This window comes from Gallinula chloropus (genome assembly GCF_964237585.1).
Source record: "Gallinula chloropus genome assembly, chromosome: 3".
Lineage (NCBI taxonomy): Eukaryota > Metazoa > Chordata > Aves > Gruiformes > Rallidae > Gallinula > Gallinula chloropus.
The window spans coordinates 70,104,658-70,121,168 of NC_140087.1; the positions used below are offsets into that span (position 1 = coordinate 70,104,658).

At 42.9% G+C, this 16,511-nt stretch overlaps 1 protein-coding gene across 1 annotated transcript; it reads right to left on the minus strand.

Moving 5' to 3' along the window:
- Positions 1 to 935: 935 nt before the first annotated feature.
- On the minus strand, positions 936 to 9,110 carry PCARE (photoreceptor cilium actin regulator; the record flags this gene model as incomplete). The annotated part of the gene is made up of 2 exons (XM_084262055.1): positions 936 to 1,065; positions 5,341 to 9,110. The coding sequence occupies 2 exons, from the start codon at positions 9,108 to 9,110 to the stop codon at positions 936 to 938; spliced, it is 3,900 nt and encodes a 1,299-aa protein (XP_084118181.1).
- Positions 9,111 to 16,511: the final 7,401 nt, after the last annotated feature.

Sequence of the window (16,511 nt, forward strand, 5' to 3'; positions counted from 1 at the left end):
TAATCAAGTGTAAATAACTTGTGTTTTTGTAAACAAGACCGTTTAAACTCTTCAGTGACATTACAGTAAATACCCTCAAATTGCTTAAATCAGAAAGAATTTAAACCCCTTTTGGAAAGAATGGGATTATCTATGCTAACATTTTCTTCTTTTAAGAAAAAAGAAGATACATGTCCTTAGGTGCCTCAGGATTTATAATGTTGTTTGATTGGACTATTACAAAACTCTTCTAATCAGGATTAAGCCTTGTATCCTGGAACCTAGAGGTGATGAGATTATGTGATAATCAAAGGTGATTTAGAAGATCAAAGCCCTTTTGAGGGAATAAGATCTCTAATTTTATGCCTTTAAAAAGGGTTATTTTGTTTTAACTTACATTTGACCTTACTCTCTCTCTGCATGTTGATAAACACTGAGGGTAAAGATGGGGCTTTGCTGAAGCCACTGGTGTTTCTGCAGTAAAACTCAGTTCGTTTGGGATTTTACTTCCCCTTAGGTAATGTCACAACAGCTGCTTTTTACAAAACCAAAACTCTGATTCCTCCTGAATAAATAATCAGTCAAATAATAATAATAATTTCTTAAATTGTTTTTGACTCCTTTAGCTGAAGAGGAAAACAAAGGACTTGGCTACAGGTCCCATCTTTATCGATTCAGTTTGCCCCAGACTCACCCAACTGTGAAGTATTTCCTTTGCTCAGAGTGAACCTTTGAGCTAAACCATAAAATGCAACCAAAGGAGAAGCAGCTGGCTACACTCTGCTGATGGTTCCTTAGGCTGTTTGGGCCAGTTTGGGTTCTTAGATGCAGTGCCATCATATGGTTTCCCTCTGAGAAAAAATGAAGCCACGTTTTAGAGGCTTAGGTAAGGCTGCTTCCTCCCTCCAGGTCCTCTGGCCTTGCACTTGCCTCTGACTTCACGGGTGCTTCTGCTCTCAGTCTCTCTGCAGCCCCTGGCCCACAACATAGAGCTCAGGGTGGGAAGCAGATCTGTTGGACTCTTTGATTTCGGGGGCGCAAGGGCTGTTCCAAGAGTCACCTGCTTTTCTAGGGCTCTCCTCCAAGCTGCAGAAGGAAAAGATGCTTAAGTTAAGAGGCTAATGAATTGTGACTTTTTAAAACAGTGCTGATTAGGCCAAGTTAACCCACAGAGCACAAATGCTGCACGATCCTCTGTCATTCCCTGTCTCCTCCTGTATGCATGATCCAGATTTTATTCTTGTGATGCCAAATGCATTGTACTGTCCTCTCCCAAAACCCCCTTGGGAAGCAAGCATTTTTTATGTTTAACAAGGGATCAGTATGAATCTGGGTTCACTCTCAGGTAGAGACAGATCTGAGTAAAAAGTCTTCTTCCAGACTCCACCAAAGGGAACATCTTAACTCTGTTATGCATCTGCTCGGTGTGGTTACAGTGATCTTGGAGTACGTCAACAGGACCGTGCGATGTGCATTCTGGTGGTGTAAATCTGACACTCCAGAGACAGGGGAACTGAGACCTGGCATGTGTAAATGATGTTCCTGGGGTCGCACTGGCAACCTCTCAGGGCACAGGGACTTTATGAAAAAAGATTGATTATAGCAGTGGAACTACCCGTTAATATCTCACACCATGGGCCTTCATGCTGAAATGTGCTCTGTGTTGCTGTAACTAATTAAAGTGGTTTAAGATCAGGAGGCAATAGTCCAGAGTTATCTGGGAATCATTATTGTATTTCAAGTACATAAACTGCTAAACTGAACCAGCCTTCGAGTACAGACAAGCTGTTACGGTCCTATTCTGAGTGCTAGGACTTTAACAATTTGAACCGCCAAATGAAGAGATTAGTGATACATGACAAGTCATGAAGCTAATCCAGATTCAAATATCCCCTGACTGCAGAAGGTCTCACTTCGGTCACTTGCTTTGGGCCTGATTCAGTCAACCCAATCCATTCTCAAGCACTCCTTAAAGGCAATATAGGGTTTAGTCTATCTCTGCTCTTCCCCCTGGGAGATTAGCAGCCTCACTGAAACATTATTTCGTTTAACTGCATATGCAGAAATCCTATTACAGATTAACAGGGTTTCTATGAGTAGAGAAATGTTATGCCCTGATAAGGCATATGTTATGTTACATCATCAAGACATGTTATGCCTTGATAAGAGAGATGCCATTAACTGCTGATTGCTGTCAAATGACCAAGCTTAGATACCAGCAAAGTTAGCTCAGTCTCTCCATCCACAGGCTGTCCAGATGGAAACCAGTTGTACTGACCTGAGCACTGAAATGGAAACTCTTGTCCAGGTACCCTAAGACTAAACACCAAAGCTCTAGGTCCAGCCTTAGTTAGGACTAATGAGCCCTGATATTCCTTAGAGCAAGGGATGAGCAGGAGACATGCTTGGGAAAGGAGTGCTTTTTGCTTTCCAGGAGAGCAGTGAATGTGCAGAAGATGCACAAATCTGCAAGCACTGACATTTAATGCCTGGCAAAGCCAATTAGCAAAATGAGATGGAAGTCGCCTCTTTTTTTCTTGTGTGTGTTTCTGATAAAATGGGGTGGGTGGGAGAGGGGACTCAGCTGCCTGATGAGGAACACATTGGTCCTATCTTTAGCAATCTGCTTCACAGCAAATGGATGTTTTAATTGGGCATGGAAAAAGTGAAGGGATATATCTTGGAGTTTGGGAGCATGGGAGAAACCTGCTCACTCACTGATTTTCAAAATGTTTTACCTGTAAAAAAGTGATGCTATTGCAGGTTTGACTGTCTCCCCTGTCTCCTGTGACTAGTGCTTGAAGCTGCTACTAACACACAACTCCCACCAAACAGACAAAAAAGGGCATTGTTATACTTGAAGAGGTGAGGTAGAGCAAGGGAAGGAATGAAGGAAAGCAGACGGACAGCTGGGTGGGAACAGACCAGATGCAAACATGGCCAGAATGAGGAGGTTTACAAACACAACATCAGGTTTAGGCAGACATTTTGAAATCTCCCTTTTGCAAAGTAGAGGAAGCCCTGCATGCTTAATGAACCTGAAGAAGAAAGATGGATCAAGGTGTGGTGGTTTGTCTGTTATGGCATTTGCTGTAAGAGCAGAGGTCAATGTCTGTGACTGGGGATGTGGTGCTCACAGCTGTGGCAACTGCAGTGATGTGAGGGGCTCTCAGAGCTTTTGCCACAAGCTGTTTCCTTAAAATGGTCCTTCTTTGCCCATTGGCACTTTTGCTGTGATGTTTGTATTAGGCCATTCAGGGCCAGGTCTGTAAAAGTTTACTCCAGGCAGCTTATTTTAAATGTGCAAAACCATACAGCAGTGTAGCGCATCTTAAACCGCTGCACGTGGTAATGAATGGGCTAAATTTCTCTTCTGCTTACTTTGATATAAATCTGTACTCAGTAGAGGTACTTTTGATGTCCATTTGTATAAATAGTAAGCCAAATTTGGCTCGGGATATATTCGGTTCTTCTTAAATGCTGTATATCCCAATAATTCTTCCTTTCATTGAAAGGAATGATTTTATTTACAGTGGGGTTTTTTTGTATTACTATCTATGCTCTGACAGATTTCAATAGAAAGATAATACACCTCACTGAAGCATAAACTAGCTAACAATTTATAATAGAATAATAGACTGTTTTAAAAATTGATCCATAAAACTACTGGGGCTTTTGTCTTCCAAGGTTTGACATAAAGCCTCCACAGAAAACATTACTTTCTGCTAGCAGGCACTGAGGTGGGCAGAGCTCACTTCACACAGTACCTAACAACAGAAACACCAGCAACCATGTGCACAACTTTTAAGAAGTCTTCAAGTGCCTGAATCTCATGCTAAATAGTTCTTTGGTAAAAACATCAGGTTCCAACCAAACAACAATTTTAAGCAGAAATTGCTAACTTTCCAGGGATTTATTTCTAATTTGTTAAACGTTTTTCCCAACAGAAATATCATACAGTTAATGCCTAATGGGATCTATTTTTCTGCTTCTCAGTATTTCCATTGTCTGCAACAGGCTTAGCTCCCACGCTCCACTCTAATCACCAACTCCTTATGAGAACTGACAGCACAGGAGATACAGCCTAAGCTAAGACCACAGTGGACGAGAGTATAGGAACACTGTCAAGAAGGAAAGTGTATCCATCCAGTTGCTGAGACACAGCCGTGGTGCTCATTTCCCTGCCAGTGGTTTCACAGAGCCTTTTCTACCACCCTTCATTGGTTTGTCCTACGTGCATCTCTCCTGTTAGGTTTGGCCTGGCAATCCCTACTCGTGGGGACAATTCATGTTATTTCAGCTGTTTTGTGTCAAGAGTAGTAATACTCCTCACGTGAGGGAAGGTTACCTGAGAAGGGTCTTAATCCTCTTGCGTAGCTTAGAGCTTAATGGATTTAAACATCCTAAGATGCTAAGAAACCAGTATAACAACCACACTTTGTACTTCCAGGCTGTTACACTGATCTTTGAATATTCCCAAATACTCATTTCTCTTTTCTTTCTGGTTTTGTGATACTTTTTAAAGTAGTAGGGAAAATTTAGATCTAAGCCCAGATATTGTTTTTTTTTAAAAGGCCACTAATGGTTGCAAAGATGGAATTGGTGTGTGTTGATGCTTCAATTTCTTTAAACTGATTTTTTTCAGAGCAGTGAATCTCCAGTAGCCTTGGGAGGTTTTTCCATTTTGAAAACTGGGATTGGACTGTGGAGCCATCAGAATTGAAATCAGCACCTAGATCTGAAAGCCTACACAAGAAGCTCAAAATTTCAATTATGTCCATACGGATCCTGCCTACATAACATCTGTCCATCATTCTTGTCAGCTGATCTGAAACATTCTAATACAGATTTCAGCTGAACAGTTTACTGGCTTAGAGACTGACGTTAGGGACAATATCCTTCCTCTCGGTCCAAGCCTACTTTCTCATGTTTATTTAAAGATGCTTATAACCTCAAAGCTTTTAAGAATTGAATGTGGATGTTCATAGCTCCTAGGCAAATAAGGGAAGTTCTGTGCCATGAAACCAACACTGAATTTTCCCTGGGCGCCTGTCACAGCACATGCATTAAGTGTAAGGCTTGGGAAGCCACGAAAAGTTAACTCTTCCCTTTATTCAGGCTGGTGCTCTGCTGAAATCTGGGGCAAGACAATAGAACAGAGAAAAGAATAATGCAGTTGAAAGGGACCTAAAATAACCATCTAGTCCAACTAGAATGTTTTGGCCCAACCATCTGTTCTGTACATAAACAGGGCATTTTTCTGGGAAATTTCTTAAGGACATTAAATTCCCCCCAGGAGTTTAGAGAGCTGGTGCAGTGCTATACTTCTGCTTTTCCAGCCCGAAGTGGAAAGTTTCCTACCTTGTTTGGTTAAGAGCAGGTTCACTGCTGGCTGCTACAGGAGCTGGAAGACGAAACTGGACCCCTGGTCTGCGGTCAGAGAAACTTCTCCTCACGAATGGCTGAGGACTGGCATGGCTCAGGGACAGCTTTCTGGTCCGGTCTCCGGTCTGCCGGTAAAGCAGGCTGCTCTTCTGGGAAAGTGGTGAAGCTTCAGGCTGGGTGGTCACCTCTGCATCAGATTTCATGGGTACTGGGGGAGGCCTGGCTTCGAATAAGGAAGAGGTGGCAGGGCAAAATATTGAATGGATATTGCTGCCCCTCTTGGAGGAGGACAGCTGGTGCTCGTCCCCAGCATCCAGCCCAGCTTTCGGCCCCTTGTAGGAGCGGGATGGGGAGGTTGGTGGGGAGGGGGCAGTGGGGAATGGAGGGGGGCTTGCCTCTTGTCGGTATGCTGGGGAGCCCAGCAGCCGGTGCAACGTCAGCGAGCTTTGCTTGTGCCCTGTGGGAGGGCTGAGTGGTTTTCGCTGGGGTGGCGGAGAGGGCAGCTTCTTCTGCAAGGGTGGACTGGGCACCCTGGGGCTTGTTGGTGGACTGGGTTTCCTCTGCATGGTGGGTGAGCTCAGTTGTGGGTTGCTAAAAGCCTGGAGAGAGTGCCTGTGGCGTGTTGGGGAGCTGAAAAGCCGTTTCTCAGTTGGTGGAGAAGGAGTTCTTGTTGGAGAGACCCTCCTGGCAAACGCTGAGCCTTTTTCGTTTCTCCTCAGTGAATCCGGAGAACTGTGCTTCTGGTATTGTGCTGGAGGCACAGGTGAACTGGGGTCTTTGCTCTCTGAGCTGGTGCTGTGTAGTTTTGAAATCCCACTGGGATTTTGAAGAGGAATAATTTTATGGGTTTGCTTGTACAAATCTGCAGCCTCTTTTCTCTGGGTTGCCAGTATCTCCTCCTGGCTAGGGATGTGCACATTGGTAGGGTTCAGCTCCAGAGAGTACCTCTGGAGTTTCTCGTCCTCTGCTCCGGTGCTCCTTAGACCTTTATTAGTGATTGCACTGGGGCCACTGATATTTTTACTTGGCAGTAAATCAATGGACTGAAGGGAGGCTTTCATTTTTGGGGAAACTTGTGATCTCTTGGTAGCATGTAGTTCTGTTTTTGTGGGGGTTTTGGCATTTTCTGAAGAGTTTCCTTCTATTCTTGTGGTTTCTTCAGGCTCAGAGAAGTCAAAAGAAGTGTTCATTAACATTTCAGGTGGTGGTGGTGGCAGGTTCTCAGTGTCTTCGTCAGTTTCTTCCTTTGTGTCATTCTTGCTTAATTCTGCAGCTAGTGCAGGAGGAAGTGCATTTGGAAAGCTAGAAGAAATCCCATTGGTGTTTGAAAGGCTTGTGTCTTCTACTGGTGAAATACGATGCTTAAGATTTAAAGGTGCCAGGCCTCTCTGAAAGGGACCCGTGGGTGGGATGACCGGAAGCCCAAATTTTCTGATGCACTTTACTGGTCCTAAAGATCTTAAAGGTGCAGCTTTCACAAGATCATCGGTAGGACTGAATGTTTCAATGAGCTTTTTGACAGATTGTCGAGGGGCACAGCTACTGCCACTGAGCATCTGTGCCCCAGGAGGCTCCTTTTCTTTGCCTCCCGATGTCTCCTGGGTGGGCACAGTAGCTCTTAAAGGCTTCCTGCCTCTTTTGTCATCTAGCTTCTGGGCAGGATTTTGATCAACCATGAACAAAGGGACTTTATCCTGGTTAGGCAAGATGCTGAAATTTTTTGAGAGGCACGCCTTTAGTTTGCTAGAGGACTTAGATGTTATTTGCTCATCCTGCAAAGAAGGTCCTGCTCTTGATTTCCAAGGCTCTGGGTTGCTATCTGTATCTTTCTTTTCGTAAAACATTTCCAGCCTTTTGCTGAGCTCTTTTTGAGTTCTCTGAAGCTCTAGGAGGGTTGGGTCCTCTGCCTGGCTTCTGAGGGACTCCTCTGACCTGGACCGTCGTTGTTTCCCAGAGGTTTTCTGGCTTCCTGTTGCTGTGCTGGGCCTTGTTGTTAGGACTGCTCTTCCGCTCTCATCCTCTATCCATTCTTTACGCCCAGATTTAGCTGGGACAAACTTGATTTTTTCACTGATGGCATCTTTCATCTTCAGAATAATTTCCTCTGTCTCTGCATTCTCTGTCCTCTTGATGGACTGCCTTTGTGCATTATCAGTGACTGCAGGTGAAGACAGAGGCCTCCTTGGCAGACCATCCTTCCCCATTTCTGATAAACTTGTGTTGTCGTCATCCTCCCCCATGGTGCTCCCTCCATCATCATCATCGTCATCATCAGAAGGAAAATCTGTTGATTCACAGATTTTGAAATGCTGACCTTTCTGAGTAGAATGAAACTGGAAGGAGTTATAGGAACGGATTTTGCTCGAGCTTGCACGTTGAAGCATGGTAGAAACGCCTTCTGGTGCTCCACCCTGGCAAGAAGCCACTTCCGTACACTGCACAGGTGAATAAAATATATCTTTAAAATGCCTTTCAAGTGCACAGTCATGGGATGTAGCTGTGTTGGGTGACACTATGCCATCACGTACGTGCTCTGCTGTTCTGGTGTGCTTTTCATATGGATGTCCATGTGCACGGGAATCACAGCTTGCTTGTTCTCCATGCTGGCTGAGAGCACTGAACTCTTTGAGGGATTCATTGTCCACACCAATGCCACTGTCCTCAGAATAGAGAGTCCTGTCATCACTGTGGGACTGAGAGGGTCCCACTGTTGAGGCTTCAAGCATCCTTACTGTCCATAGCAGGCGCTCATCAAATCTTTGCTTTGCCTTCAGTTTTCCTTCCAAGTTGCTAGCAGCAGACTGGAGGTAGCTGCATGTCTCCTGCAGCGCGTCAGAGGTGAGGGAGGCCAGTGTCCCACTCAGTAACTGCATTTTATTGACTGTGTACTGCAGTAATTGTTGCAGAAGGTCAGGGTGCTCCTTCAAATCGCCCTTTTCTGCTGGCCATGCCAGATTCCCACCTACGTCTCTGAGAAGATTTTCCCCATCACTGGTGATTTCTTCCAAGAGCTGGTTGATTTCATCAAAGCGAAGCATGAGAAAGCTTACCATCTGCTGCAGGAAGAGCTGAGTTTGGGTAGCCTGGTTGGCCATGTGAAGTATAGTTTCATACTTGGAGAGGTTGGGGTTTAAGTAGGCGTATGCACTCTGATGAGCCTTAACAAGCAGTTCTGGGAAATCTACCTTTTTCTCTGCCTCACACAGGGCCAAACCAGACTTTTCTTTAACTTTGCTAGGTCGACCTTGCTTTGCCAGCTTATGATTTTTTTGCTTCTTTCCTTTCTTTGGGATTTGCTTTGCATTACTTTCATTCTTGTCATCCCAAATGGCAGCTGATGCTTCTGATTCACAAGAGCTTTGCTTTCTGATCTGTATGGCCTCAGTGATGTGTTTTTGAGACTCAATCAGTTCAGACATAATGGCTTCAGCATTTGTGGCTGTCCTCTCAATTTTCTTGTCTTCCCTGGAAATCTGGGGATCTGAGTGAGCCTTGGAAGATAACTGAAAGTTATAATTTTTGGCCTGCTCTGATAGTTCATCCTCCTTTTCTCTCAGGTAATCTTTCCTCTGGATCCCAAGTTGGTGGAATTCATCCACATTGTAGCAAGATGAACCTTTAACCAGCAGAGGGATTCCTTTATCTCCTGGATCAATACGCAAAATGTTTTTGGGTTTATTCAAAGCCTTAAACCCACTTCTTGCAATAGTATTAGCAATCTCACTGTGAGAAGGTGTGCAGCCCATCCTTTCTCTCTCCTTGGCTTTACTGTTGATTAAAAATCCAGACAAACAAGGGAAAACACAGCAAAGAATCAAACTCACTGTTTCATCCCGAACTGCAGACTGGCCTTTTTCTTGAGTTTTCCATCAAGTTCCCAGTTTTGTTGTCAGTTTCCATTGTCCTTTGCATCAAGACCTCACACACTTACTGCCTAGGACCTGCTCCTGAAGTTGTGCACTGTCCATTGTATGTCCCAGCTCAGGTTTTCTTCTTTGATTCAAAAAAGGAGTGTGAAAGCTCTGCTGGATTTAGAGCTAATGGATTAAGTGTGGCTCACTTCTGTCTTGACAGATGTCTGCTACATGTAAGATTTTAAGCTCATTAGGGTAAGCAGACACCAGCCAGTCAGCACCCGTGTTGTATTTATAAAGGAAGATATTTTTTTCTGCACCATATTAGGAGGCAAAAGGGGATTCATACCTGTCCCTCCTTTCTTCCCTTGTTGCAGAACCATAAGATAGAATTGAATGCAGAGATCCAAAGAGGCTGTAGTTGCAAGCCTGTTTGAAGGGAAGCTATTCGAACAGGCACATAAATGCTGCTAGATACTTCTTAACCAAGAGAAAGGTGACCTTGACTGAGAAGGTACCCACTGGAGAGTACAGGACACAAAATTAAATGGATTAGAGATGCCTGTTAGACTTCTGCCTTGAGGGGCTTCAAGATTTCCCCCTACTTGCAAGTGACAAGCTGTTTACTTTTGCCTTCTAAGACTTCCAAACAAGATTTTGCTTTTTTTTTTCCTCCGGTGATCATTCTTGGAAAGTAATTTTTTCACTTCTGGGGAGCTTCCCAAACTGAAAATCCAACCTGCACAATAACAGCACTTGTAGAATGAGTTTTACGTATGTTAAGATGGTGTCAGTGCCTAGTAGATCCAAGCTTTAGAATTCCTATGACTGTCTACTCTAAGAGAAAGGAAGCCAACAGAAATATAGACCCCTTTTTGAAACCAACAAGCCAACAGAAAAAAAAAAGAACTGTTGTTTGACTCACTTCTGAGGTCAGGGCAGAATAATGCCATTCTGCAAGAGAAATTAAAGAAGCCAAAGTAGGAACTGGCTGAAGCAGAAGATAGTTGTCTTTGCCAAGTATTTATTTATGAAGGGCAGTATGTGGATGGGGGGGGGGGGGGGATAATTGCAATCACCCCCAATCTCCCCCTTCATTACTGAGAGTGGACTATGTGGATTCATTTTTAGTTTCCAGATGCAGCTTTTCTACTGAAGGTGGCTATTTCCCAGTGCCACAGAGGTTTCAGACAGCAGTGGCCAACTCTAACGCTGACTAGAAGCCCACTGCTTCTCTCTGGCAATGTGATTTCTAGCTGTGTGGTCGTGGGTATCTTGCCCGTAGAACATTCCCAGACTTTGAAGAACTGCTTCCATGATTCATTCCTTGGTGCTGGTCTGCAGTAGCTGAATATCTGCATGGAAAGTCATTATTTTCTGCAGCCTTATTGCTCACATCCCTTTTTCTGTCCAACACAGGCAGCAAAATTACCTTGTTTGACAGGGGACGAGGTGTGACAGCGATTCCCAGGAAAAATATTAAAATTCTATATGCTTTCTCTAAAGTAATTTTTCTGTAACACAGAAATTGTACTTAATACACGTGATGGCACAGTCATTTCCTTCAGTGCTTTTCTGGAAGCTGTCAGGTAGTTACTTCTTGGCTCTGCTGCTTGCAAGTCATGTAGCTCACACTCTGGCTGCTACTGTGTCTTGTCACAATGTAGTTTCTACACAACGGCCCCAGCTCTTTTTGCATTCCCTTTCCAGCACGTATCTAATGCTTTCAAAGTGGAGAAATGGAGCAGCTGCTTCATCCCAGAGATCCCGATGAGCAGAATGCTACAGCTCTCCACAACAAGACAACGAAAGCACATCAGATAAAGCAACTGGCCTTAGTGCACCTCTTCTATTTATGGTGGTACTTGAGAGACATCTTGATGTAGCTGCTTAACGTTTGTGCTGTAAAATCTGTCGTGACTTTTCTCCAAAAGGCAGATCCAACAGGTCCATTGTTTGCAGTGGAAATTTTGACAACTAACTCCATGCGAGTTTTGTAGTATTTGAGAAGTTTTCTTTTTCCTTTGATTTTCATGTGGCTTTTGTTTATTGTTTCTAGCTATTTTCAGGTCATGCGTTAATGTCTTACAGGAAATACATGTATGGTTAAAAAATGCTAAATCCTGGTTAATGATAATTTGTTATGTATTCATTTATTATTTGAAATAGTAATATGAACTCAATATTAACTTTATTATTTATTTATTATTAAATAGAGATCCAGGATCATAAAAACACATTTTAATAAGGCATCTATTTCCTCCTAACTTTAATTGCAGTTTGCATGTACATGCAATATGACTGTTTAATGTTGCCTCAAATTTTTTAGCTTCTGTGATGAAGCGGGAACTTTTGATGTGCCTGTTTCCAACCACATACAAAGCTGCATTTTCCTCATCAATATTCTTGTTACTAAGTACTTATATATTGCTTTGCATGTCTTGAGCCACTTTAGAGAAACCCAAATGCTTTAGCTCATGGAAAATGCCAAGGTAAAGGCTTTTGTCATGCAACAAAAGAGAAGACAAATTGATCTTAGGTAAAAAGCAGTGGTAGAAGAGAAGTATTTTTGAGTGTAAGAGGCTAGATGAATTTGTAATCTGTAATTTATGATTGCTATATGTCATTCCTGGTGCAGTTGCTATAGTAATGTATTTTGTTTTAGGATCCTGCTGTTTGCCCAACACAGATTGAAAAGGAAACAGTTGGTCACGTTCAGGTGTTACCTGTGGATTTGCAAGTATCCCAGATGGATGCAAATCTGTATTTGAGGAACAGACCCTAGGAAAGCACCAAAAATAAACTAATGAAGGGTTAAAGGAGGCTTTGCTTTGCGTGTGGACTGTGTGTAAATTGCCTTTGCTCCTCCCTTCATATAATTTCTTCATACTGTTAAAATTGCAGTATTGTCATTTTGAGGGAGTTGCCTGGTCACATAGCACTCCTGAGGGAAGAACTGTAATGTGCAAACCCTGTTAGATATAGTTGGTGTAACTGGTGATTAAAACCAAAAATTAGTCTGGAAGTGACCCTGTAAGTGCCCTAGAAAAGGGAAGAATAAGTTGTGACTCTGGACAGAGGTGTGCGATACTCAGACCACAGAGGGGGTTACAATTCCATAACTACAGGATGGATTTTAGGGCCTTATGAACGGTGGTGTGATTAAAAACTTATGAAATGTCAGTTTAAAACTAGTAACATAAGCTTAAAAATTATGGAAACAATGGAATATGATAATGAGGGACTGTTTTTGAGAGGCTGCAGGCTTTAAAAAGGAAATGTGTATAAACGCTTGTACCAAGTCTTAAAAATTTAAGGTTTTTATTTGTGGATGACTTATGGGGAAACTGAATTTCTTCTCACAGGAATTGCAGGGAGCTTGAGTGATGGCAACAACTTTAAAGAGCTATTTTACTCTGAATGAAATCTCTCTTCTTTTATGTCAGCAAATTGAATATAACCAGAGAGCTGTTCATATTGCTGGCCTAGATACCACTAAATAAATAAGAAATTGCTGCTTTTTATTTCAGCTTCTCCAGCAGGGCTGAAACAGTTCTAGGAGATGGAAGAGATTCTCTCCTTTCTGTAATCACTTAGACAAATACTTAGAAAGCTTCACCCTGTTTCCCCTGTGGAAACCTGTTGACAATGGTTAGGAATAGGAATGTCATGGTTTGAAGGAAATCTATTTGCAAAGAATTAAATGGAAGCAGTGAGTCTATAGAGTGCCCTTATTAGTGGAGATGGTGCAAATGAAAGAAAAAATTCATTTTAATTCTGGGTCAAGGGTAAACTTTTCAAAACCGGCTGGCTGAAGCTCAACTCATGCTTCTCCTTTTTTTTTCTTTATTTTTATTTATAACTTGTAAGTAAATTGCTTCAGACTAACTGCATGAGACATTATGAACTCGAAGCTTTCCAAAACCTGGTTTGCAAAACCAGAGCCTTTAAAACAAACCAACCAACAACCAACCAACCAACAGGAAAAGAGCAGCACATGAAAAACACTTGGAAATAGGTAGGAAGCCAGTTCCCTTCTCCAGAAAAAACACTTCATACAGGAATTAACATTCAGCTGACCCAAAGGAATTGAGAAAAACTGGATGACCACTTGTGGTCAGCAGTAGTTTTGTGAGATATATTTACATTTGTCGGTTGTTTTTGGAATGTGTATTCTGGTCGCTTAGTCATAGCTTCTCTTTGCTCAGAAGTCCATGGGTATTTAAAAGCTTGCTGCCTGTAATGAATAGATTCACTGCTGGTTTCAATGGTTAAGACAGTAGCTGCCAAAAGGTAAGGGTTAGGACCAAAAATTGTGTGAAACAGCATAAAGCTTTAAGTATCTATTTCCTGAATTATGCAAATCTAGGAGATTAAAAGGGCACAGTCCCATTAGCCTAGGCAGTGGTTACATCAGTTCTCATATGCGAAACGATTTCAAGGAATTGAGGTGAGGCAATTTAACAGGCAGGCGGTGGCTCCTGTCATTTTGAGTGAAGGTGACAGTGTTGATTTGGGATCTAGAAGTGACATCCAGGTGATTTACATTCCTGAAAAATACCCTAAGAAGCTACAGAAAAGAGCACAGCTATTTAGCCTCATGCCTCTTCCACTTCCCAGTGGGTTCTGTCACCTAAAGCATCTCAGGGTTTGCCTGAAAACCGATGTAAAACCAGCACTCCCCCTGGCAGAAGGTCTCACAGCACAACGTGTGTATGGTAGCTGCATGAAGCCACACCGAACCCGTGGGGAGCCTGCAGCGCGGCAGCTGCTGCCCAGCAGTACGGCATGCTGGGGCAGGGGTCGTGGTGCTAGTCCAGACATGTGTGTGTGTAGCAGATGTTTATACTGGAGAGATGATTTCCTTTCCCTGACTGGGCACTAATGAGAGAGGAGCCGAGTGGCTCTTGATGAAGTGCCAGGCTCGAGGTCGTGGATCCAGAAGCAGTGGAAGTGATCCGAGGAGCTGGGAGTTGCAGGTCTAGCACAAACTGCAGAGAGCAATTTACATGCTGGGGTGCTGACTGATGCTTGGAGGGACGAAGGGTGGCATGTCCCTTGGGAAATAATGCTGGAAATAGTACTGGAAAGACCAACAATGATGACTGGTAGCCTTTTCTGTAGGAGAGAAATGTTCTGACTGAGGGCAGACACGCCGCTTCCTTGTTTCACACGCAGCTCTGAGGGTAGCTCGTGGAGTATCCATGGTCTTTGGAACATGCTTTCTGTTCTGAAGCCACACTGAAAGGTGGTATGTAAGCATGCTCACTTTCAGAACCTCTCTGCTGCCCTAATTCTTGCTCTAGAGTGGCTCTGCTTGAAGCTACAATGTCTTCCAAAGCCATTTAAATGATCCCTTTCCTCTGACACATACATTTGTGTAGATGAAGGAACTGGTTAGTAATACCCTATTTCTGCCCAAAGGAGAACCAGGAAGTGAAATAATATTTTAGTTAAAACAGGCTTGTTGCTCACAAGCATTGTGTCTCGATGTTCCTCCCAAGGTGTAGCCCATTGTTTGGAGTTCTCCAGGTGCTCAGCAACTTTCCTGCCCATGGCAGCACTGAATGAGTCAGACAGGATAGCTCAACAGACTTTTATTTAGACTCATATCCTGGTACGTCTGAGTGGCTCTAAATGATACTGTGAAAAGGTACAGAATGAGGTTGGGGGGGGGTTTTTTTGTGGGTTTTTTTTTTTTTTAATTTCTATTGTAGGGCCTGGGGGGGAAGTCAGGACAGGCAGAGCTTTTGGCAGGCAATGGTGTCTGCTATAGTTGTAGCACTAAGTCACAGGATTCACTCTGAGCTGAAATGTTTGGGGTTTTTACCTTCACTGCTCCAACTAGAAGGATGTTCTAGAACCCAAGATACTTTGTTAGGTGATTGCTTTCATTTTCTACCATAAAAATATTCACAGACATTCACTCGCATTCAAAGTTTCTTTTGAATTCACGCATCATTTTCCATGGTTAATGGCAGATGGCAATCATGCTGCCTGTCTCAGCTTTCACTCTGCTGCATTAAACAAGCCACGCTCTGGTGACCTCCTAAACCAGGCTGTTCTTTTCCTTGACTGTGCTAACAAATCATCTCTGGACACGCAAGATTAGCTGCCTCTCGGTGAAGAAAGGTTGGCCAAAACTGTGTGCCATTTCCCAAAGGGATGGCAGAAACTGCTGGCACCAAGACTTCCCTGGCACAACTCTCCAGCTATGCACCCTAAGACATGTTTGCTTTTCATGCCATTATCTTGCATTGGTAATGACATTCATTGTGTAACTGTCGACTGCAATCACATCATTTTCTTCTTCAGTCACTTCCATAAGTTTATCCCATACATCAATCTTAGCAATTTTTAATTTCAGTTTGCATGTCCATACGATATGACTTGTTAGTTCACTCCTTTTTAACAGCAATTCTTTCCTGTTTTTTTTTTTCCTCCTCATTTTGCTGTGTTTCTTCTGCCAAAATCATTAAAGAAAAATATGAAACAAAGATTAGTTCCAAGAATAATACCCAAGGATTTCCCTGGTAACCTCCACCCGCCCAGTACCTTCCATTCAACTCAACACAGTTTCCCCCTGTGCTTGCACTTTACCTCCACTGAAGTTCTCCTAAATTCTACTCTTCTTGAGCATCGTTAATCATTTCCATTTCAGGCACTTCCCTACAGTCCATTATTCAATATCAGTCATAAAACACTTCCTCCTCAGAACATCAAGCATCCTAGAAAAGGCACCTATCAACTGCAGATGGAAAGTTTATATTTGATCTTACTTTAAATCCATGTCTTTGGTTATACTTCGAAATCTTTTCCTAAAGTACTGCTGAGGCCAAAATAGCAGGCCTGCATTTCTCTGCATTACAACTTTTCTTTGCCTTTTCTGACGTATGGAACATTTCTAAGAAATGGAAAAATTATCTTAGCTTTTCTCTAGCCATCTGGTATGTTATTTACTATCTCAACTGCAACTGTATGTTCGCTTCTTTCGATTTTCAAGTCTCTGGGATCTGAAAGCACTTACAGTTCTTCACTTTCCCAGTACTTCACTTCTCATTCCCATTATTAGTCCTGCCTCTGCTCCACAATTAATATTATCACTGGAACCCCCCTCCCCCCCCAAAAAAACTAGCTATAAGCAAATTATGTTTACTTAATAGTGGCTCACATTGAGGACAAAAATATAGGACTTAGACATCTGAGTTTTTATCCAGGTTGAGTTCCCTTTGAGTGGTCTGGATTTGAACCATACAAAAATGGGTTTACCACTGCATGGGTTTCTTGGAGATT